We start from the raw sequence: 24999 nt of genomic DNA on the forward strand, positions 1-24999 counted from the left end.
TCCCGGCCCAACGGCGACGCCCCATGACGGAGGCCATGCGCGAGAAGGCGAAACGCCCCGCCGGTGGCGGCGGCCAGGTTTTGCCCCACTACGTCCTCTGGTGATGGCGAGGGAGGAGGAAGGGAGGGAGAGAAGGGTGTCGGCGGTAGCGCCCTCCCCGTCGCCCATGAGAGCGAAGTGGGAGGGTCAGATCCTTTTTCCATGGGAGCATAAAAAATATCAACACTCTAAAAATAACTTTTTTCGAGCATAGATTTGTTTTTTTACACGACTTCATGACTATCTTTTCATGATGAAACTTTGCAAGCACTAAAAGCATTTCTCAATGTTTATCATAAAAAAGAAGTTAGAACGTTTTTAATTTTTACTGTTCTCGAGCTCATATGAGCTCGAGTTGAGAAGGATACTTTCACTTCCGTGGTGGGTCTAACATAACTGTATGAGAAGGTGAGGTTTACGATATTTTTCCCTTCATTTCTTTGCTAGTACTCGCTCCTTCCCTTTCTTGCACAAAACGTTTAATCAAATGGTCCAACATGTGACATGTTTGCAGCTGAATCGAATCCTACTGTCTCAACCATACTTGGTCGCTTTTTTTCTTCCGAAAAGGAGGTTTCAACCTTTGGACATTTTTATTGTATTATTCAACAAAGTCAAAAAAAATAACAATATATGAATCAACCCAGAGCCACCTTGATGACCTATGTTTCTACACCTACAAACTTGATGACATGCACTGACCTCACACCCACACACATCATCTAATTCAGTGGCCTCGCAAAGCCATCTCTCTATGAGCCGAGAGCACCAACCGCTCAAGCAGACCCTCAGCGCATCACATGCGCACACTCTTAAATCCGTCACTGTCTCATCTTCAGGACGGATCAACACATTGAACTTGTCAGACCCTATTGCCGTCAACACTACCACGACACTAAAGTGCGCCACCACCCTGCGCTCCTCCATCAAGACACATCCGTCATCGAGACTCCACTACACCATGCTGTCGAGACCTGTCGTCGTCAACACGGGAGAAACAATGCCGCTCCATCTGTAGTCCTCTTTAGCCGACAATTGCTCCAAGAACGATGCCCTCATGATGGTGACGGCACCCGACGCCACCATCTCCCGATCTGGAAGGCCGAGATCAAGGGTTTTCCCCGGCAAACGACCCTTCCAGCCAAATCCACGTGATGGTCCAACACCGTCACACCTCTGAGATCCGATCGGCCAAAGCTCCCAAACAATGACTTCAAAGCATAATTTAAACAACGGACCGTTAATCGAATCGGCAAGGTTGTTGGTTCACGTTTTTACCAGTCGGACCACCGGTTCACCGATTCGATTGTCAGTTTTTTCAAGAATAAAATAATATATATTTTATCAATAAATACACCAATTAATAGATAAAATAATATATATTTTTATCAGTAAATACACCAATCAATTATATATAGAGAGAAAGTTCCCAATCAATCGAAACCCTATCAAAAGAGGTTTTTTCCTTTACTGATTTTACCCTCAGCTTGTACCCACAAAAACGAATCGGTCGAGGGGCTTTTCTGGAATCAACATCGAATCGCCGGTTTTCTATGAACCACCCGCTTCATCAGTTTTTTCAAAACCCGACCAGTTCAATCGATTTTTTTGGTTCGATTGTGGGACGGTCCACTACACTTAAAAAACCACTGTGATCGTTGGTTCCGGTTTTTCCGGTCCGACCGCCGGCCCAGTCCGGTCTTTTAAACTATGCTCCAAAGAGGAAACTACGCCACAAGCCTTCCGTGTCCGGTCCGCCAAACCAAACCTGAGGTTTCCTTCGAGCTCGACGGGCCCACAGCCATGACCATGCCTGGTTGCTAGCTACCATAGTACGACTAGTCTACCACTCCCATGGCTATGGAAGGCAGTAGCACTCTGGTCCACACGGGGACGTGGAGTGCGGCACAAGACAACGTCTCGTGCCTCCAAAGGTTGCTCTGTTGGCCACTCGCGCGCCGATGGCTCTGATGGGGCTGGCTATTGAACTTGGATTGCTTCGCAAGCTCGAATCCTTGATCTTCTAAGGCACCGCACGGGTCCAGTGGCCAACGTTACGTGACACCAACCTAGCTAGCTACTTGTACTGGCTGTGATGATTGATGCCTAGTTGCTTGTGCTGGAGAAGGGATTTTTTTTTTGAAACAGTGGCAAAAGACTTGCCTCATTCATTAATAAAGGAGGAGAGTTTTAGAGTACATAATAATGGCTCCACAACATAGCCCGTCCGTCAACAAAATGAAAACAATAACTACTCTCGCGGCATGATAATGCTCAGGTGCGTAGCTCCTGTCGTGACCTAAAGTTTGGCTTCATCTTGAAGGGATATTGTTCACGTTGTAACTACTCCTGTGTACAGTTTGCATGCAATCATCTTATAAATAAGCGCCCCTGATAATTGCTCGCCCAGTTCGTATCCAACGCCCTCCTTTTCTTTGAGCCCTTCTTCCGCAAGCAGGTGAGTACTCTGCTCCATGTGCTCTATTAATCCCCTGCCTCATTTCGATCAACTAAATAGCAAAATGGTCGGCCAGTTCCAGTTTTTTTTCTCTGTAAAATAATCATTCCCCCGTTTCATTCTTTCTGTCAGAATAGTTCCAGTTTGAGCTTAAGAGTGTTCGATGTGTGCTCAATACAATTCAACTCGAAAACTCTTGTTTTTTCAACAACAAGCAACGATTGTTTGCATTAACATTACAAGAAAGTAATAATCACCAGAGTGCCATGGCATGAATTTCTTCATGCCATTTCCGCAGCATGCAGGAAAATGTATCATGCTTTTGACGACTTATACTGCACTACTTACATCTGCAGTGCACATCAGAATGGGGCATCACGAAACTCATGGTATCTGTACTATTCTCTCCCTACTGCTAGTGTGGAGTACCCTCGTATCTGCCGGAGACGATGGCCTGGTCCGTATTGCTTTGAAGAAGAGGCCGGCAATGGAAGATATCTATAACACACCAGTGCCAAAGAGTACAAGGGAGAACAGCGGGGCAGGGAGTAAGGTTCATCCGGTGAGGGAGGCAGTTAACCAAGTTCGCGCCCAGGCACAAAGGATATTCACAGAGGCTGCGGCCATGGAACAGCGGCTCAAGCGCCGTTGGAGTCACAGAGGGATCGGAGGAAACAGACGTGTGCGCGAAGGTTACCAGGCCGTCGTCCCGCTCAAGAACTACGTGAACGCTCAATATTTTGGGCAGATTGGAGTTGGCTCCCCGCCACAGAATTTCACGGTGGTCTTTGACACGGGGAGCGCCAACCTCTGGGTACCGTCCGCCGAGTGCTTCTTCTCGGTACGAGTCAATTCAACCTCTTTTTGTCCTTGTTTTGTTTTACTTTATTATTTTGGGATGCCTGCTATGCTGGGTTGACTACTGATTTTGGTCAGCGTGAGAACAGCTTGCTTGCTACTTCCATCCCAAGTATGTATCAAGACGGTCCAGCACCTACAAGGAGAACGGTATGCTTTCTCTCCAAGACATCAGCTTATTTATTTACACTGTTGGGTTTGACTAGTCATGGTATGTACTACAGCTCAATTTTTAAATTCTTCTATTCTTAAAAAAGAAAAACAATGCTCTAGGGTGATAGAATTTCGATAACGGTTTTAAATTTGGTAGCATTTGTTTAGTGGAACTAAGATTTGAGCTGCGAAGACGATGTTTTTTTTTTTTTTTTTTTTACTTTTGAAAGGATTCTCTTGACTTTCTTCATGTTCTCATAAGCAAAATGAAAACCACTGCTTCATGATGTAAGACTTTTAAGATTATGGCTAGATGCTGGTCCGATTTCTCCCTTCTTGCTGCTATGCAGGAACACCTGCTTCCATTCATTATGGAAAAGGAGCAATTTTTGGATTTTACAGTCAAGATCAAGTAACTATTGGAAATCTAGTTGTAAACAATCAGGTGATTTTTGTAACAGTTCCTTATTTACAAACTTAGTTCGACCAATAGACTGCCAATGCTAATTCCGCTGAACTTAAATGTGTTACCAGGAATTCATTGAAGCTACTTACGAGCCTGGCTTTACACTTTTAGCAGCAAAATTCGATGGCATCCTTGGACTTGGATTCAAGGAAATTTCGGTTGAAGGCTCAGTTCCAGTCTGGTATAATAGTATCATTAATTGATAATCTAATTATAGCTTTTGTGTGGTACCATAGATTAAGGAGCATCGTCCTGGTCTTTAATCCTTATTTATCTTACAGTTGTTCATCCAAGATTTCTTTCCATGGATTTATTCATAGATTTGCATGAGAACAGTATTGTGTTGTGTAGCAAGAGCAACTCTAGCAGACCCTGCATCCGGTGCAAACCCGCATAATTCCGGCGATTATACGGGCTAGGCCCATTTTTCTGGCCAGACCAGAGCCCGCATCGGTGTCCGACCCGTATTTTTTTTGCTGCAGCCCGCAAACGCAACCCCCGAGCCATTATAACTGCAGGTTTGCGGGGCAGATGCGGGTCGAAACCCTATCCTCCCGCCCCCGCGTTCCCCTCCAATTCCCCACCGCGCCGCTCGATTTCTCGCCGCCGGCGAGCCTTGAACCACCATGGCCGACTCGGGATGAGGCGGAGCGCCGCCGCCGCGCCAGATCTGACGCCGCGCGCAAGCGGGGGGCGCGTCGGTGGCTCAACCAGGGTGCCCGGCCGCCGTCGGCATTCAATCGACGCGAGCTCGAGGAGTTCGAGTTCGAGCGCGCCCATCGCCGCTGCGCCTCCTCCGGCAACTGGTCCGCGGGGAGCTCATCCGACCACGGGTCCGCGGGGTGCTCATCCGCGGGGTGCTCATCGAGCTCGCGTCTCTTTCCGATGAAGAGGGAGCCGGAGGAGGCCGTGCCCGATGCGCCGCCGCGCCTCGTTCCGGTGAAGAGGGAGCCGGAGGAGGCCGTGCCCGATGCGCCGCCACGCCGAGGCGTCATCGGAGCCGAGGAGTACCTCCCACCAGGGCAGGAGGAGCTCCTCGAGCGCGTCGTCCTCGAGCGGTCGGCGAGGGATCAAGAGGAGATGGGTTTAAAAATTACGGGTTTGTTTGCCGTTTTTAGTCTGCCGCCGCAATTTTCAGCCCACATAAAGCGTCCCTGTGCGACCTGCAAATACAGTTTACAGGTCGGCAAAATATGGGGTCTGCTAGAGTTGCTCTAAGCAACCGCTCTTTTTGTTGGACACTTCAATCTATATTATCGTCATGTTAGATTCTTTTGGTATGCTTCGTTCAGCAAAAAAAAAAGTGGTAATTGCTACTTCCTACTTTCTAGCCACCAGGGGCATATTCTAGCTGATTAAGTGTTATGCCTTGACTTTGTCTTGCTGATTAATTCGGCACAGGCCAAGTCACACCACATAGAGGTTCTAGCTTGTCACTTGCGTGAATTGCGTTTTGGTGCCATCTTACACCTCCAGTCATCTACCAGGTACAATATGGTTGCACAAGGCCTTGTGAACCAACATGTTTTCTCCTTTTGGTTAAATCGAAATGCAAACAATGGGGATGGAGGTGAAATTGTTTTCGGAGGTAGTGACCCCAAACATTACAAAGGCAGCCATACATACACCCGAGTAACCCGGAAAGCATACTGGCAGGTTGTTACTGTAGCTTCACTTGTCAAAAGTTAAAAGAATATTGTTGGCCTTGTTCTGAATTTACCGTGTTGCTCCCGTCCATTGAACTTTTTGCGAGTTACGTAATTGTCTATTTTATTTCATACTGTTGGTATCTGCAGTTTGAAATGGGAGACTTTCTTATTGGTGGGAAGAGCACTGGTAATGCACTATGTGTATTTTCTTTCTTAAATAGGCAGGACTCCTGTAGATGCAACATTGCCCTCTTCTGATATGTAACGTATGTCAAGATCAGGAATTTGTGTGGATGGATGTGCAGCAATAGCAGACTCCGGAACTTCATTGATTGCTGGTCCAATAGTAAGCAACCATAGCCATCGGCCAATTCCATCCCACCTTTCAAGTTTATACTAGGAAGAAGTGTACTTTTGGTCCCTCAACTATTGTTAAAATTATTTTTTCTTCCATGAGAATTGCACTGAACATTATTAATACCCTAAAAGTGTCAAAACTTTCTGAAGTTTATAGTTTGCATCGGCTGAGATTTTGCACAAATGGCAGCCAAAACGGACAAAATAGAAACCGTAAGTGGTCAATATAAGGCATTTCAAAGTTTAACGAGTCCTATGGTTTTCAAGAATATTTTTAAATCTTATGTCATTTTGAAATTTGTGAAAAAATTTAGAATCTCTTTTGGATATATTTTTTGGTGACTATTAGTATTTTTTATGTTCCCCATTTCCATGACTTTTTATGTACAATAATAAGGACCAACCTTAGACTTTAGCAATGTTGGGATCCAAAGTGACCTTTTCATTTGTTAATACATTTATTTTTTAGCTAAATAAATAATTAGAATTTTTTTCCATTCAATTATTGGATAAATGTTGTTTTGGTGCCGCAAGTATAAAACGAGTCAACTTAACCTATAACTTCAAATGGAACAGACATAAAATGGATGATGTGGTAGTGGTCTCTGACTTAAAAGGAAATGAAAAGGTGTTGGAAATTATGTAGGAAAAAGTACTGATTAAAACCAAATACTTTAAATGAAAATAAAGTTTTATGAAAAAAAATCATTTTGTGATGGTAAATTGTTGGAAATATGAAAATATATTTGGAAAAAATAGGAACATTCATGCGAAATAATGAAAATTGGTGATTATTATGGCATTTTTCTAATTAGTTTCTTCAGAATATTTCTGTTTTTTTAATTCTGATTTCTTTTCATTTCTAACATTCCCACATATTTTGGTAGTTTATCCTGGCTAGTTTCATATTTTCCGTGGTTCTAGATAGATTGTGAGATTGCTTAGTTAAAGTGCCTTGCAAAATATCGATTGCTTAATTAAATTATATTTTTGTTTACTGCGATTTCACCTATGCAAAACCAGAGTCATATTGTGAATCTAATTGCTCCGAGTTGGGTAAGAGACCAAATATATCATGTTTTGAAGTTAACTATAAAATTTGTAAGGTTATTGAACTTAGAGTTTAAAAATAAATTCGAGATATAGTTGAAGGACCAAAAACGATTTTTTTGTGTTCTAACAAAAATGCCCCTAATTGAAGTAGTACAACCCTATTCGGTTTTCATGTAAGTATTTTTCTTTTGTTTAGGGTGTCATTGCCCAGATCAATGAGCGAACTGGAGCCACTGGAGTGGCTAACGAAGAGTGCAAACAAGTCGTTTCTGGATATGGGCAAGAAATGATCGAGTTGCTAAAATCTGAGGTTTGATCTCTCTGCTTGATCGATTGTATACAGTTAGAAAAGTGAAGGCACCTTTCTATTATCAATCTAGTTGTGTTACAATTCAACACTTCGATTAACCACAGACACCACCCACACAAGTGTGTTCGAAGATTGGGCTCTGCGCATTTGATGGAACTAGTGGAGTAAGGTCTGTGCGGTTATCGACAAAGCTTTGATTGTATCTCTGAAAATCTGAAGTTATTAGTCCTTAAACAAAATATGATGTTTATGTGTTTATTTTGGATTCCCCTCATGACTTGACTTCACATGGTTTCTGTGCATCTACGCAGTGCTGGTATTAAGAGGGTAACGGGAGAGGGACAAACAACATCTTTAGATAGCATGTTTGACGCTACATGCAATGCGTGCGAGATGGCGGTGACGTGGATGCAAAGCGAATTCGTTCAAAATCATACCAAGGAGGGCATGTTGGAGTATGTCGGTCGGGTGAGGTTACCTTTTGATTCTTGAACCGCTAAGCATTTCTACGTTTGTAGCTTACATGTAGCTAATCTAAATGACAGCTCTCCCACAGTATGCCTAGTCCCGTGGGCTCATATGTGGACTGTAGACATATTGATTCCTTACAAAGTGTCTCATTCAGTATAGGTGGAAGGATATTTGAGCTCCAACCAGAACAGGTATACTGTTTCCATTCATTCAATACAGTAACACACTTATGACCTTTATAAGAATGTGCGATAAGTAGGCTAGATACAACAAATTGACCGCTTTCATGGGTGTGTTGTATTCATTTCGAACAAGTTACCATCTTTTATCTGTTAGCATAAATTCTGGCATGTCTGTACAATGAGTTAGTATTTTCTGATACTCAGTGGGTTTTTAAACACGGGTGGCTCTTGTAATATACGAGTAGTTTGCAGTTGCAAGACAGAGATACTTAAAACCGTGACAATTTTTCTCTTGACACTAGTTTGCTACTTCTGAGTCTCAGAGAAATCCTACTGAAATGTACCTCACTGTCAATATATTATTTTAAGGCGACACAAAAGATTTGTCGCATTCCATTAATTAAAAGAGAGCTCTGGATGCAAATAAAACATTAGTTCTGTAATACAATGATGTTGTATTCACACAATTTCAATCATCTTTCCGCGCCGAGCAGTACATTCTTAAGGTTGGCGATGGATTCATGGCTCAATGTATTAGCGGATTCATGTCTTTGGACATTCCCCCTCCAGTAGGCCCTCTCTGGTAAGACAGAGCACTACTTGCAGTGTTGTTGCTGATTAAATGTTTTTTATTTTGCTCCCATGAGATCTGAATTTCACGGCATCGATTCCTCTCTATCATGCAGGATACTAGGTGATGTCTTCATGGGAGCATACCACACCATCTTTGACTACGACAAGATGAGTGTTGGCTTCGCAGATTCTGCATGAGAGAAGCATTTCACTGATGTATTATCTTTGACTGAGTAAAACATGGCCATTTCGACATGGAATTATATCAAAAAGATGTATCTGCGTGCATGATAGCCTTACATATATATTGCATGTTAGTCGTTTCCGTCTCACAAAATATAGCACAATATGTGGCTTCATGTTGTGTAAAAGGTTAAATAGCATCTAACATGTACTTAGCCACTACCTTGTGCAGCTATAATAATAAAATATGTTTGAAATTTTTTAATGTCACCGTCGTCAAGCTAAAACATGTAGTTTTGCGGAGACAACTTATGAAGAAAATATGCCTTAGAGGCAATAATAAAGTTATTATTTATATTTTCTTATATCATGATAAATGTTTATTATTCATGCTAGAATTGTATTAACCGGAAACCTAGTACATGTGTGAATACATAGTGTCCCTAGTATGCCTCTACTTGACTAGCTCGTTAACCAAAGATGGTTATGTTTCCTAACCATAGACATGTGTTGTCATTTTATGAACGAGATCACATTATTAGGAGAATGATATGATGGACAAGACCCATCTGTTAGCTTAGCATTATGATTGTTACAGTTTTATTGCTATTGCTTTCTTCATGACTTATACATGTTTCTTTGACTATGAGATTATGCAACTCCCGAATACCGGAGGAACACCTTGTGTGCTATCAAACATCACAATATAACTGGGTGATTATGAAGATGCTCTACAGGTGTCTCCGAAGGTGTTTGTTGGTTTGGCATAGATCAATATTAGGATTTGTCACTCCGTATATCGGAGAGGTATCTCTGGGCCCTCTCGGTAATGCTCATCACTATAAGCCTTGCAAGCAATGTGACTAATGAGTTAGTTGTGGGATGAAGCATTACAAAATTAGTAAAGAGACTTGCCAGTAACGAGATTGAACTATGTATGATGATACCGACGATCGAATCTCGGGCAAGTAACATACCGAGGACAAAGGGAACAACGTATGTTGTTGTGCGGTTTGACCGATAAAGATCTTCGTAGAATATGTAGGAGCCAATATGAGCATCCAGGTTCCTTTATTGGTCATTGATCGGAGATGTGTCTCGATCATGTCTACATAGTTCTCGAACCCATAGGGTCTGCACGCTTAACGTTCGATGACAATTTGTATTAAGAGTTATGTGTTTTTTGATGACTGAAGTTTGTTTGGAGTCCCGAATGAGATCACGGACATGACGAGGAGTCTCGAAATGGTCGAGACATAAAGATTGATATATTTGAAGGTTATGTTCAGACACCGGAAAGGTTTCGTAAAGGTTCAGACATTTTCTAGAGTACTCGGAGGTTACCGAAACCCCTCGGTGGATTAATGGGCCTTCATGGGCCTTAGTGGAAGAGAGGAGGCGGCGGCCAGGTGGAGGCACGCGCCCCCTAGCCCAAACCGAATTGCACTAGGGGTGGGGGTGCGACCCCCCTTTCCTCCTTCTCCCCCACCTCTTTCCCTCTTCTCCTATTTCTAAAAGGAAAGGGGAATCCTACTAGGACCAGGGAGTCCTAGTAGGACTCCCCACACTTGGCGCGCCCTCTAGGCCGGCCACCTCCTCCCCTCCTCCTTTATATACGGGGGCAGGGGGCACCCCAAAGCACATCAATTGTTCTTTGCCGTGTGCGGTGCCCCCCTCCACAGTTTACGCCTCCGGTCATAGCGTCGTAGTGCTTAGGCGAAGCTCAGCACGGATCACATCATCAACACTATCTCCATGTCGTCGTGCTGATGGAACTCTCCCTCGACCCTCTACTGGATCAAGAGTTCGAGGGACGTCATCGAGCTGATCGTGTGCTGAACACGGAGGTGCCGTATGTTCGGTACTTGGATCAGTTAGATCGTCAAGACGTTCGACTACATCAACCGCATTAACTAACACTTTCGCTTTCGGCCTACGAGGGTACGTGGATACACTCTCCCCCTATCGTTGCTATGCATCTACGAGATAGATCTTGCTTGATCGTAGGAAAATTTTGAAATTGCATGCTATGTTCCCCAACAGTGGCATCCGAGCCAGGTCTATGCATAGATGATATGCACGAGTAGAACACAAAGAGTTGTGGGCGATAATAGTCATACTGCTTACCACCAATGTCTTACTTTGATTCGGCGGTATTGTTGGATGAAGCGGCCTGGACTGACATTACATGACCGCGTTCATGAGACTGGTTCTACCGACGTGCTTTGCACACAGGTGGTTGGCGGGTGTCTGTTTCTCCAACTTTAGTTGAATCGAGTTTGACTACGGCCGGTCCTTGTTGAATGTTAAAATAGCACAATTGACAAAAAATCGTTGTGGTTTTGATGCGTAGGTAAGGACGGTTCTTGCTAGAAGCCCGTAGCAGCCACGTAAAACTTGCAACAACAAAGTAGAGGATGTCTAACTTGTTTTTGCAGGGCTTGTTGTGATGTGATATGTGATATGGTCAAGACATGATGTGATATAAATTGTTGTATGAGATGATCATGTTTTGTAACAGAGTTATCGGCAACTGGCAGGAGCCATATGGTTGTCGCTTTATTGTATGAAATGCAGCCGCTATGTAATTGCTTTACTTTGTCACTATGCGGTAGCGATAGTCGTAGTAGAAATAGTTGGTGAGACGACAACGATGCTACGATAGAGATCAAGGTGTCAAGCTGGTGATGATGGAGATCATGACGATGCTTCGATGACGGAGATCATGAGCACAAGATGACGATGGCCATATCATGTCACATATTTTGATTGCATGCGATGTTTATCTTTTATGCATCTTATTTTGCTTAGTACGGCGGTAGCATTATAAGATGATCCCTCACTAAATTTCAAGGTATAAGTGTTCTCCCTGAGTATGCACCGTTGCTACAATTCGTCGTGCCGAGACACCACGTGATGATCGGTTGTGATAAGCTCCAGGTTCACATACAACTGGTGCAAGCCAGTTTTGCACGTGCAGAATACTCGGGTTACACTTGACGAGCCTAGCATATGCAGATATGGCCTCAGAACACTGAGACCGTAAGGTCGAACGTCAATCATATAGTAGATATGATCAACATAGAGATGTTCACCATTGAAAACTTACATCTCACGTGATGGTCGGACATGGTTTAGTTGATATGGATCACGTGAACATTTAGATGACTAGAGGGATGTCTATCTAAGTGGGAGTTCTTTAGTAATATGGTTAACTGAACTTTAATTTATCATGAACTTAGTCCTGATAGTTTTTTTTGCATATCTATGTTGTTGTAGATCAATGGCTCGTGCTACCGTTCCCTTGAATTTTAATGCATTCCTAGAGAAAGATAAGTTGAAAGATGATGGTAGCAACTACACGGACTGGGTCCGTAACTTGAGGATTATCCTCATTGCTGCATAGAAGAATTATGTCCTGGAAGCACTGCTAGGTGTACCACATGTGCCAGCAACTACAGACATTGTGAATGCGTGGCAGACGCGTGTTGATGACTACTCGATAGTTCAATGTGCCATGCTTTACGACTTAGAATCAGGACTTCAAAGACATTTTGAACGTCATGGAGCATACGAGATGTTCCAAGAATTGAAGTTAATATTTCAAGCAAATGCCTGAGTTGAGAGATATGAAGTCTCCAACAAGTTCTATAGCTGCAAAATGGAGGAGAGTAGTTCTGTCAGTGAACACATACTCAGAATGTTTGGGTACCATAACCACTTGACTCAGCTAGGAGTTAATCTTCCTGATGATAGTGTGATTGACAGAGTTCTTCAATCATTGCCACCAAGCTATAAAGGCTTCGTGATGAACTATAATATGCAAGGGATGAAGAAAATGATTCCCGAGCTCTTCGCAATGCTAAAGGCTGCAGAGATAGAAATCAAGAAGGAGCATCAAGTGTTGATGGTTAACAAGAGCACTAGTTCCAAGAAAAAGGGCAAAGGGAAGAAGGGGAACTTCAAGACGAATAGCAAGCAAGTTGCTACTCCCGGGAAGAAGCCCAAGTCTGGACCTAGAAACTGAGTGCTTCTACTTCAAAGGGACTGGTGACTGGAAGCATAACTGCCCCAAGTATTTGGCAGATAAGAAGGATGGCAAAGTGAAAGGTATATTTGATATACATGTTATTGATGTGTACTTACTAATGCTCGTAGTAGCGCCTGGGTATTTGATATTGGTTCTATTGCTCATATTTGCAAATCGAAATAGGGGCTACGGATTAAATAAATATTAGCTAAGGACGAGGTGAAGATGCACGTCTAAATGGTTCCAAGGTCGATGTGATCGCCGTTGGCACGCTACCTCTACATCTAATTCTGGGATTAGTTTTAGACCTGAATAATTGATATTTGGTGCCAGCGTTGAGCATGAACATTATATTTGGATCTTGTTTGATGCGAGACGATTATTCATTTAAATCAGAGAATAATGATTGTTCTATTTATATGAGTAATATCTTTTATGGCCATGCCCCCTTTTTTAGTGGTCTATTTTGGTTGAATCTCGATCGTGGTGATACACATGTTCATAATATTGAAGCCAAAAGATGCAAAGTTGATAATGATAGTGCAACTTATTTGTGGCACTGCCGTTTAGGTCATATTGGTGTAAAGCGCATGAAGAAACTCCATGCTGATGGGCTTTTGGAATCACTTGATTATGAATCACTTGGTGCTTGCAAACCATGCCTCATGGGCAAGATGACTAAAACTCCGTTCTCTGGAACATTGGAACGAGCAACTGACTTATTGAAAATAATACATACCGATGTATGCGGTCCAATGAGTGTTAAGGCTCGTGGCGGGTATCGTTATTTTTTGACCTTCACAGATGATTTGAGCAGATATGGGTATATCTACTTAATGAAACATAAGTCTGAAACGTTTGAAAAGTTCAAAGAATTTCAGAGTGAAGTGGAAAATCATTGTAACAAGAAAATAAAGTTTCTATGATCTGATGGTGGAGGCGAATATTTGAGTTATGAGTTTGGTCTTCATTTGAAACAATGTGGAATAGTTTCGCAACTCACGCCACCTGAAACACCACAACGTAATGGTGTGTCCGAACATCGTACTTATTGGATATGGTGCGATCTATAATGTCTCTTACTGATTTACCGCTATCGTTTTGGGGTTATGCTTTAGAGATGGTTGCATTCACGTTAAATATGGCACCCTCAAAATCCGTTGAGACGAAACCATATGAACTGTGGTTTGTCAAGAAACCCAAGTTGTCATTTCTTAAAGTTTGGGGCTGCGATGCTTATGTGAAAAAGCTTCAACCTGATAAGCTCGAACCCAAATCGGAGAAGTGCGTCTTCATAGAATACCCAAAGGAAACTGTTGGTTACTGTTGGGGAACGTAGTAATTTCAAAAAATTCCTACGTACACGCAAGATCATGGTGATGCATAGCAACGAGAGGGGAGAGTGTTGTCCACGTACCCTCGTAGACCGTAAGCGGAAGCGTTACTACAATGCGGTTGATTTAGTTATACGTCTTCACGATCCGACCGAACAAGTACCGAACGTACGACACCTCCGAGTTCAGCACACGTTCAGCTCGATGACGTCCCTCGAACTCCGATCCAGCCGAGCTTTGAGGGAGAGTTCCGTCAACATGACGGCATGGTGACGATGATGATGTTCTACCGACGCAGGGCTTCGCCTAAGCACCGCTACGATATTATCGAGGTGGAATATGGTGGAGGGGGCACCGCACACGGCTAAGAGATCAATGATCAATTGTTGTGTCTATGGGGTTCCCCCCTGCCCCTGTATATAAAGGAGCAAGGGGGGAGGCAGCCGACCTAGGCGGAGGGCGCGCCAAGGGGGGAGTCCTACTCCCACCAGGAGTAGGACCCCTCCTTCCCTTGTTGGAGTAGGAGAGAAGGAGAGAGGGGGAGAGGAAGAAGGAAAAGGGGGTTGCACCCCTTGTCCAATTCGGACCAGAGGGGGGGGGGGCGCACGCCTCCTTCCTTTTGGCCTCTCTCCTCTATTACCGTATGGCCCAATAAGGCCCATATACTCCCCGGCGAATTCCCGTAACTCTCCGGTACTCCGAAAAATACCCAAATCACTTGGAACCTTTCCGAAGTCTGAATATAGTCGTCCAATATTTCGATCTTTACGTCTCGACCATTTTGAGACTCCTCGTCATGTCCCCGATCTCATACGGGACTCCGAATTACCTTCGGTACATCAAAACACATAAACTCATAATATAACCGCCATCGAACTTTAAGCGTGCGGACCCTATGGGTTCGAGAACTATGTAGACATGACCGAGACACGTCTCCGGTCAATAACCAATAGCGGAATCTGGATGCTCATATTGGCTCCCACATATTCTACGAAGATCTTTATCGGTCAAACCGCATAACAACATACGTTTGTTCCCTTTGTCATAGGTATGTTACTTGCCCGAGATTCGATCGTCGGTATCTCAATACCTAGTTCAATCTCGTTACTGGCAAGTCTCTTTACTCGTTATGTAATACACCGTCTTGCAACTAACTCATTAGTCATATTGCCTGCAAGGCTTATAGTGATGTGCATTACCGAGAGGGCCCAGAGATACCTCTCCGACAATCGGAGTGACAAATCCTAATCTCGAAATACGTCAACTCAACAAGTACCTTTGGAGACACCTGTAGAGCACCTTTATAATCACCCAGTTACGTTGTGACGTTTGGTTGCACACAAAGTGTTCCTCCAGTAAACGGGAGTTACATAATCTCATAGTCATAGGAACATGTATAAGTCATGAAGAAAGCAATAGCAACATACTAAACGATCAAGTGCTAAGCTAACGGAATGGGTCAAGTCAATCACGTCATTCTCCAATGATATGATCCCGTTAATCAAATGACAACTCATGTCTATGGCTAGGAAACTTAACCATCTTTGATTCAACAAGCTAGTCAAGTAGAGGCATACTTGTGACATTATGTTTGTCTATGTATTCACACATGTACTAAGTTTCCGGTTAATACAATTCTAGCATGAATTATAAACAGTTATCTTGAAATAAGGAAATAAATAATAACTTCATTATTGCCTCTAGAGCATATTTCCTTCAGTCTCCCACTTACACTAGAGTCAATAATCTAGTTCACATCATCATGTGATTTAACACCAATATTCACATCTGTATGCGATTAACATCCATAGTTCACATCGTCATGTGACCAACACCCAAAGTATTTACTAGAGTAAATAATCTAGTTCACATCGCTATGTGATTAACACCCAAAGAGTACTAAGGTATGATCATGTTTTGCTCATGAGAGAATTTTAGTCAACGGGTCTGACACATACAGAGTCGTATGTATTTTGCAAATATTCTATGTCTACAATGCTCTGCATGGAGCTACTCTAGCTAATTGCTCCCACTTTCAATACGTATCCAGATTGAGACTTAGAGTCATCTGGATCAGTGTCAAAGTTTGCACCGATGTAACTTTTACGACGAACTCTTTTATCACCTCCATAATCGAGAAACATCTCCTTAGTCCTCACTAAGGATATTCTTGACCACTGTCCAGTGATCTACTATTAGATCAAAATTGTATTCCTTTGCCAAACTCAGAGCAAGGTATACAATAGGTCTGGTACGCAACATAGCATATTTTATAGAACCTATGACTGAGGCATAGGAAATGACTTTTCATTCTCTTTCTATTTTCTGCCATGGTCGGGTTTTGAGTCTTACTCAACTTCACACCTTGCAACATAGGCAAGAACTCCTTCTTTGACTGTTCCATTTTGAACTACTTCAAAATCTTACCAAGGTATGTATTCATTGAAAAATCTTATCAAGCGTCTTGATCTATCTATATAGATCTTGATGCTCAATGTGTAAGCAGCTTCACTGAGGTCTTGCTTTGAAAAACTCTTATTCAAGTATCCTTTTATGCTATCTAGAATTTCTATATCATTTCCAATCAACAATATGTCATCTACATATAGTATTAGAAATAGTACAGATCTCCCACTCACTTTCTTGTAAATACAGGCCTTTCCAAAAGTTTGTATAAAACCATATGCTTTGATCAATTCATCAAAGCATATATTCCAACTTCGAGATGCTTGCACCAGTCCATTGATGGATCACTGGAGCTTGCACATTTTGTTAGCACCTTTTGGATCGACAAAACCTTCTGGTTGCATCATATACAACTCTTCTTCTAGAAATCCATTCAGGAATGCAGTTTTGACATCCAATTGCCATATTTCATAATCATAAAATGCGGCAATTGCTAACATGATTCGGACAGACTTAAGCATCGATACGAGTGAGAAAATCTCATCGTATTCAACACCTTGAATATGTCAAAAATACTTTTGCGACAAGTCGAGCTTTGTAGATAGTAACACTACTATCAGCGTCTGTCTTCCTCTTGAAGATCCATTTATTTAACATGGCTTGCTGATCATCGAGCAAGTCAACCAAAGTCCATACTTTGTTCTCATACATGGATCCTATCTCAGATTTTATGGCCTCAAGCCATTTCGCGGAATCTGGGCTCATCATCGCTTCCTCATAGTTTGTAGGTTCATCATGGTCTAGTAACATGACTTCCAGAACTGGATTACCGTACCACTCTGGTGCGTATCTTACTCTGGAAGACCTACGAGGTTTGGTAGAAACTTGATCTGAAGTTTCATGATCATCATCATTAACTTCCTCACTAATTGGTGTAGGAATCACTGGAACTGATTTCTGTGATGAACTACTTTCCAATAAGGGAGAAGGTACAATTACGTCATCAATTTCTACTTTCCTCCCACTCACTTCTTTTGAGAGAAACTTCTTCTCTAGAAAGGATCCATTCTTAGCAACGAATCTTGCTTTTGGATCTGTGATAGAAGGTGTACCCAACAGTTTCCTTTGGGTATCCTATGAAGACACACTTCTCCGATTTGGGTTCGAGCTTATCAGGTTGAATTTTTTACATAAGCATCATATCCCCAAACTTTTAAGAAATGACAACTTTGGTTTCTTGCCAAACCACAGCTCATAAGGCGTCGTCTCAACGGATTTTGATGGTACCCTTTTTTAATGTGAATGCAGCTCTCTCTAATGCATAACCCCAAAATGATAGTGGTAAATCGGTAAGAGACATCATAGATCGCACTATATCTAATAAAGTGCGGTTATGACATTCAGGCACACCATTATGCTATGGTGTTCCACGTGGCATGAGTTTGTGAAACTATTCCACATTGTTTTAATTGAAGACCAAACTTATAACTCAAATATTTGTCTCCGCGATCAAAACGTAGAAACTTTAATTTCTTATTACGATGATTCTCCACTTCACTTTGAAATTCTTTGAACTTTTCAAATGTTTTAGACTTGTGCTTCATTAAGTAGATATACTCATATCTGCTCAAATCATCTTGTGAAGGTCAGAAAATAACGATACCCGCCATGAGCATCAACACTCATTGGATCGCATACATCGATATGCATTATTTCCAATAAGTCACTAGCTCGTTCCATTGTTCCGGAGAACGGAGTTTTAATCATCTTGCCCAAAAGGCACGGTTCGCAAGCATCAAATGATTCGTAACCAAGTGATTTCAAAAATCCATCTTTATGGAGTTTCTTCATGCGCTTTACACCGATATGACCCAAACAGCAGTGCCACATATAAGTTGCACTATCATTATCAACTTTGCATCTTTTGGCATCAATATTATGAATATGTGTATCACTACGATCGAGATCCAACAAACTATTTTCATTGGGTGTATGACCATCGAAGACTTTATTCATGTATAAACAGAACAACAATTATTCTCTGTTTTAGATGAATAACCGTATTGTAATAAACATGATCAAATCATATTCATGCTCAACGCAAACGCCAAATAACATTTATTTAGGTTTAACACTAATCCGAAAGTATAGGGAGTGTGCGATGATGATCATATCAATCTTGGAACCATTTCCAACACACATCGTCACTTCACCCTCAACTAGTTTCTGTTTATTCTGTAACTCCTGTTTCGAGTTACTAATCTTAGCAACCGAACATGTATCAAATACTCATGGGCTACTATAAACACTAGTAAGGTACACATCAATAACCTGTATATCAAATATACCCTTGTTCACTTTGCCATCCTTCTTATCCACCAAATATTCAGGGCATTTCCGCTTCCAGTGACCATTTCCTTTGCAGTAGAAGCACTTAGTTTCAGGCTTTGGTCCAGCTTTGGGCTTCTTCACGGGAGTGACAACGTGCTTGCCATTCTACTTGAAGTTCCCTTTCTTTTCCTTTGCCCTATTCTTGAAACTAGTGGTCTTATCAATCATCAACAATTGATGCTCTTTTCTTGATTTCTACCTTCGTCAATGTCAGCATCACGAAGAGATCGGGAATTGTTTTCGTCATCCCTTGCATTATAGTTCATCACGAAGTTCCAGTAACTTGGTGATGGTGACTAGAGAACTCTGCCAATCACTATCTTTTCTGGAAGATTAACTCCCACTTGATTCAAGCGGTTGTAGTACCTAGACAATCTGAGCACATGCTCACTAGTTGAGCAATTCTCCTCCATCCTTTTTAGCTATAGAACTTGTTGGAGACTTCATATCTCTCAACTCGGGCATTTGCTTGAGATATTAACTTCAACTCTTGGAACATCTCATATGGTCCATGACGTTCAAAACGTCTTTGTAGTCCTGGTTCTAAGCCATAAAGCATGGTGCACAAAACTATCAAGTAGTCATCATATTGAGCTAGCCAAACGTTCATAACATTTGCATCTGCTCCTGCAATAGGTCTGTCACCTAGCGGTGCATCAAGGACATAATTCTTCTGTGCAGCAATGAGGATAAAACCTCAGATCACGGACCCAGTCCGCATCATTGCTACTATCATCTTTCAACTTAGTTCTCTCTAGGAACACATATAAAACATAGGGAAGCAACGACGCGAGCTATTGATCTACAACATTATTTGCAAAATACTATCAGGACTAAGTTCATGATAAATTAAAGTTCAATTAATCATATTACTTAAGAACTCCCACTTAGATAGACATCCCTCTAATCATCTAAGTGATCACATGATCCAAATGAACTAAACCATGTCCGATCATCACGTGAGATGGAGTAGTTTTCAATGGTGAACATCACTATGTTGATCATATCTACTATATGATTCACGCTCGACCTTTCGATCTCCAGTGTTCCGAGGCCATATCTGTATATGCTAGGCTCGTCAAGTTTAACCTGAGTATTCCGCGTGTGCAACTGTTTTGCACCCGTTGTATTTGAACGTAGAGCCTATCACACCCGATCATCACGTGGTGTCTCAGCACGAAGAACTTTCGCAACGGTGCATACTCAGGGAGAACACTTATACCTTGAAATTTAGTGAGAGATCATCTAATAATGCTACCGTCGATCTAAGCAAAATAAGATGCATAAAGGATAAACATCACATGCAATCAATATAAGTGATATGATATGGCCATCATCATCTTGTGCCTGTGATCTCCATCTCCGAAGCACCGTCATGATCACCGTCATCACCGGCGCGAAACCTCGATCTCCATCGTAGCATCGTTGTCATTTCGCCACCTATTGCTTCTACGACTATCACTACCACTTAGTGATAAAGTAAATCAATTACAGGGTGATTGCATTGCATACAATAAAGCAACAACCATATGGCTCCTGCCAGTTGCCAATAACTCTGTTACAAAACATGATCATCTCATACAATAAAATATAGCATCACGTCTTGACCATATCACATCACAACATGCCCTGCAAAAACAAGTTAGACGTCCTCTACTTTGTTGTTGCAAGTTTTACGTGGTTGCTACGGGCTGAGCAAGAACCGTTCTTACCTACACATCAAAACCACAACGATAGTTCGTCAAGTTAGTGCTGTTTTAACCTTCTCAAGGACCGGGCGTAGCCACACTCGGTTCAACTAAAGTTGGAGAAACTGACACCCGCCAGCCACCTATGTGCAAAGCACGTCGGTGGAACCAGTCTCGCGTAAGCGTACGCGTAATGTCGGTCCGGGCCGCTTCATCCAACAATACCACCGAACCAAAGTATGACATGTTGTTAAGCAGTATGACTTGTATCACCCACAACTCACTTGTGTTCTACTCGTGCATATAACATCTACAGATAAAACCTGGCTCGGATGCCACTGTTGGGGAACGTAGTAATTTCAAAAAAATTCCTACGTACACGCAGGATCATGGTGATGCATAGCAACAAGAGGGGAGAGTGTTGTCCACGTACCCTCGTAGACCATAAGTGGAAGCGTTAGTACAACGCAGTTGATGTAGTCGTACGTCTTCACGATCTGACCGATCAAGTACCGAACGTACGACACCTCCGAGTTCAGCACACGTTCAGCTCGATGACGTCCCTCGAACTCCGATCCAGCCGAGCTTTGAGGGAGAGTTCCGTCAGCACGACGACGTGGTGACGATGATGATGTTCTACCGACGCAGGGCTTCGCCTAAGCACCGCTACGATATTATCGAGGTGGAATATGGTGGAGGGGGGCACCGTACACGGCTAAGAGATCAATGATCAATTATTGTGTCTATGGGGTGCCCCCCTGCCCCCGTATATAAAGGAGCAAGGGGGGTGGCGGCCGGCCTAGGAGGAGGGTGCACCAAGGGGGGAGTCCTACTCCCATCGGGAGTAGGACTCCTCCTTCCCTTGTTGGAGTAGGAGAGAAGGAAAGAGGGGGAGAGGAAGAACGAAAAGGGGGCTGCACCCCTTGTCCAATTCGGACCAGAGGGGGGGGGCACGCCTCCTTCCTTTTGGCCTCTCTCCTCTATTCCCGTATGGCCCAATAAGGCCCATATACTCCCCGGCGAATTCCCGTAACTCTCCGGTACTCCGAAAAATAGCCGAATCACTTGGAACCTTGCCGAAGTCCGAATATAGTCATCCAATATATCGATCTTTACGTGTGGACCATTTCGAGACTCCTCGTCATGTCACCGATCTCATCCGGGACTCTGAACTACCTTCGGTACATCAAAGCACATAAACTCATAATATAACCGTCATCAAACTTTAAGCGTACGGACCCTATGGGTTCGAAAACTATGTAGACATGTCCGAGACACGTCTCCGGTCAATAACCAATAGCGGAACCTGGATGCTCATATTGGCTCCCACATATTCTACGAAGATCTTTATCGGTCAAACCGCATAACAACATACGTTTGTTCCCTTTGTCATCGGTATGTTACTTGCCCGAGATTTGATTGTCGGTATCTCAATACCTAGTTCAATCTCGTTACCGGCAAGTCTCTTTACTTATTATGTAATACATCATCTCACAACTAACTCATTAGTCACATTGCTTGCAAGGCTTATAGTGATGTGCATTACCGAGAGGGCCTAGAGATACCTCTTCGACAATCGGAGTGACAAATCCTAATCTCGAAATACGTCAACTCAACAAGTACCTTTGGAGACACCTGTAGAGCACCTTTATAATCACCCAGTTACGTTGTGACGTTTGGTTGTACACAAAGTGTTCCTCTAGTAAATGGGAGTTACATAATCTCATAGTCATAGGAACATGTATAAGTCATGAAGAAAGCAATAGCAACATACTAAACGATCAAGTGCTAAGCTAACGGAATGGGTCAAGTCAATCACATCATTCTCCAATGATATGATCCTGTTAATAAAATGACAACTCATGTCTATGGCCAGGAAACTTAACCATCTTTGATTCAACGAGATAGTTAACTAGAGGCATACTAGTGACATTATGTTTGTCTATGTATTCACACATGTACTAAGTTTCCGGTTAATACAATTCTAGCATGAATAATAAGCATCTATCATGAAATAAGGAAATAAATAATAACTTTATTATTGCCTCTAGGGCATATTTCCTTCAGGTACACCTTCTATCACAGATCCGAAGGCAAGATATCCGTTGCTAAGAATGGATCCTTTCTAGAGAAGGAGTTTCTCTCGAAAGAAGTGAGTGGGAGGAAAGTAGAACTTGATGAGGTAATTGTACCTTCTCCCGAATTGGTAAGGAGTTCATCATAGAAACCAGTTTCAGTGATTCCTACACCAATTAGTGAGGAAGCTAATGATGATGATCTTAAAACTTCATATCAAGTTACTACCGAACCTCGTAGGTCATCGAGAGTACGGTCCGCACCAGAGTGGTATGGTAATTCTATTCTGGAAGTCATGTTACTAGACCATGATGAACCTACAAACTATGAGGAAGCAATGATGAGCCCAGATTCTGCAAAATGGCTTAAGGCCATGAAATCTGAGATGGGATCCATCTATGAGAACAAAGTGTGAACTTTGGTGGACTTGCCCGATGATCGGCAAGCCATAGAAAATAAATGGATCTTCAAGAAGAAGACTGATGCTGACGGTAATGTTACTGTCTACAAAGCTCGACTTGTTGCAAAAGGTTTTCGACAAGTTCAAGGAGTTGACTACGATGAGACCTCACCCGTAGCGATGTTTAAGTCTGTCCAAATCTTGTTAGCAATTACCGCATTTTATGATTAAGAAATTTGGCAAATGGATGTCAAAACTGCATTCCTTAATGGATTTCTTAAAGAAGATTTGTATATGATGCAACCAGAAGTTTTTGTCGATCCAGAGGGTGCTAACAAAGTGTGCAAGCTCCAGCGATCCATTTATGGACTGGTGCAAGCCTCTCGGAGTTGGAATATACGTTTTGATAATGTGATCAAAGCATATGGTTTTATATAGACTTTTGGAGAAACCTGTATTTACAAGAAATTGAGTGAGAGCTCTGTAGCATTTCTAATATTATATGTGGATGACATATTGTTGATTGGAAATAGTACAGAATTTCTGGATAGCATAAAAGGATACTTGAATAAGATTTTTCAATGAAAGACTTCAGTGAAGATGCTTACATATTGGGCATCAAGATCTATAGAGATAGACCAAGATGCTTAATTGGACTTTCACAAAGCACATACCTTGATAAAGTTTTGAAGAAGTTCAAAATGGATTAGTCAAAGAAAGGGTTCTTGCCTGTGTTACAAGGTGTGAAGTTGAGTCAGACTCAATGCCCGACCAATGCAGAAGATAGAGAGAAAATGAAAGTCATTCCATATGCTTCAGCCATAGGTTCTATCATGTATGCAATGCTGTGTACCAGACCTGATTTGTGCCTTGCTATAAGTACAGCAGGGAGGTACCAAAGTAATCCAGGAGTGGAGCGGTCAAGAACATCTTGAAATACCTGAAAAGGACAAATGATATGTTTCTCGTTTATGGAGGTGACAAAGAGCTTATCGTAAATGGTTACGTCGATGCAAGCTTTGACACTGATCCAGATGACTCTAAGTCACAAACCGGATACGTATTTATATTGAATGGTGGAGCTGTCAGTTGGTGCAGTTCTAAGTAGAGCATCATGGCGGGATCTACGTGTGAAGCGGAGTACATAGCTTCTTCAGAAGCAACAAATGAAGGAGTCTAGATGAAGGAGTTCATATTCGATCTAGGTGTAATACCTAGTGCGTCGGGTCCAATGAAAATCTTTTTTGACAATACTGGAGCAATTGCCCTGGCAAAGGAATCCAGATTTCACAAGAGAACCAAACACATCAAGAGACGCTTCAATTCTATCCTCCATCAAGTCGGGGAGGGAGACATAGAGATTTGCAAGATACATATGGATCTGAATGTTGCAGACCCATTGACTAAGCCTCTTCCATGAGGAAAACATGATCAACACCAAGACTCCATAGGTGTTAGAATCATTACTTTGTAATCTAGATTATTGACTCTAGTGCAAGTGGGAGACTGAAGGAAATATGCCCTAGAGGAAATAATAAAGTTGTTATTTATATTTCCTTATATCATGATAAATGTTTATTTTTCATGCTAGAATTGTATTAACCGAAAACTTAGTACATGTGTGAATACATAGACAATACATAGTGTCCCTAGTATGCCTCTACTTGACTAGCTCGTTAATCAAAGATGGTTATGTTTCCTAACGAGATACATGTGTTGTCATTTGATGAACGTGATCACATCATTAGGAGAATGATGTGATGGACAAGATCCATCCATTACATTAGCATTATGATCATTACAGTTTTATTGCTATTGCTTTCTTCATGACTCATACATGTTCCTCTAACTATGAGATTATGCAACTCTCGAATACCGAGGAACACCTTGTGTGCTATCAAACGTCACAACGTAACCGGGTG

General features: G+C 42.2%; 1 protein-coding gene across 1 annotated transcript; it reads left to right on the forward strand.

Moving 5' to 3' along the window:
- Positions 1 to 2361: 2361 nt before the first annotated feature.
- Positions 2362 to 9017, forward strand: LOC123070187 (aspartic proteinase oryzasin-1). The gene is made up of 14 exons (XM_044493254.1): positions 2362 to 2497; positions 2854 to 3338; positions 3445 to 3505; positions 3859 to 3953; positions 4043 to 4155; positions 5462 to 5630; positions 5771 to 5810; positions 5905 to 5969; positions 7230 to 7343; positions 7448 to 7512; positions 7655 to 7811; positions 7889 to 8005; positions 8491 to 8579; positions 8683 to 9017. Exons 2-14 carry the CDS (start codon positions 2865 to 2867, stop codon positions 8765 to 8767), a joined length of 1644 nt encoding a protein of 547 aa, XP_044349189.1. The 5' UTR covers positions 2362 to 2497; positions 2854 to 2864; the 3' UTR covers positions 8768 to 9017.
- The last annotated feature ends 15982 nt before the right edge of the window (positions 9018 to 24999 follow it).

Source organism: Triticum aestivum, chromosome 3B, assembly GCF_018294505.1.
Source record: "Triticum aestivum cultivar Chinese Spring chromosome 3B, IWGSC CS RefSeq v2.1, whole genome shotgun sequence".
Lineage (NCBI taxonomy): Eukaryota > Viridiplantae > Streptophyta > Magnoliopsida > Poales > Poaceae > Triticum > Triticum aestivum.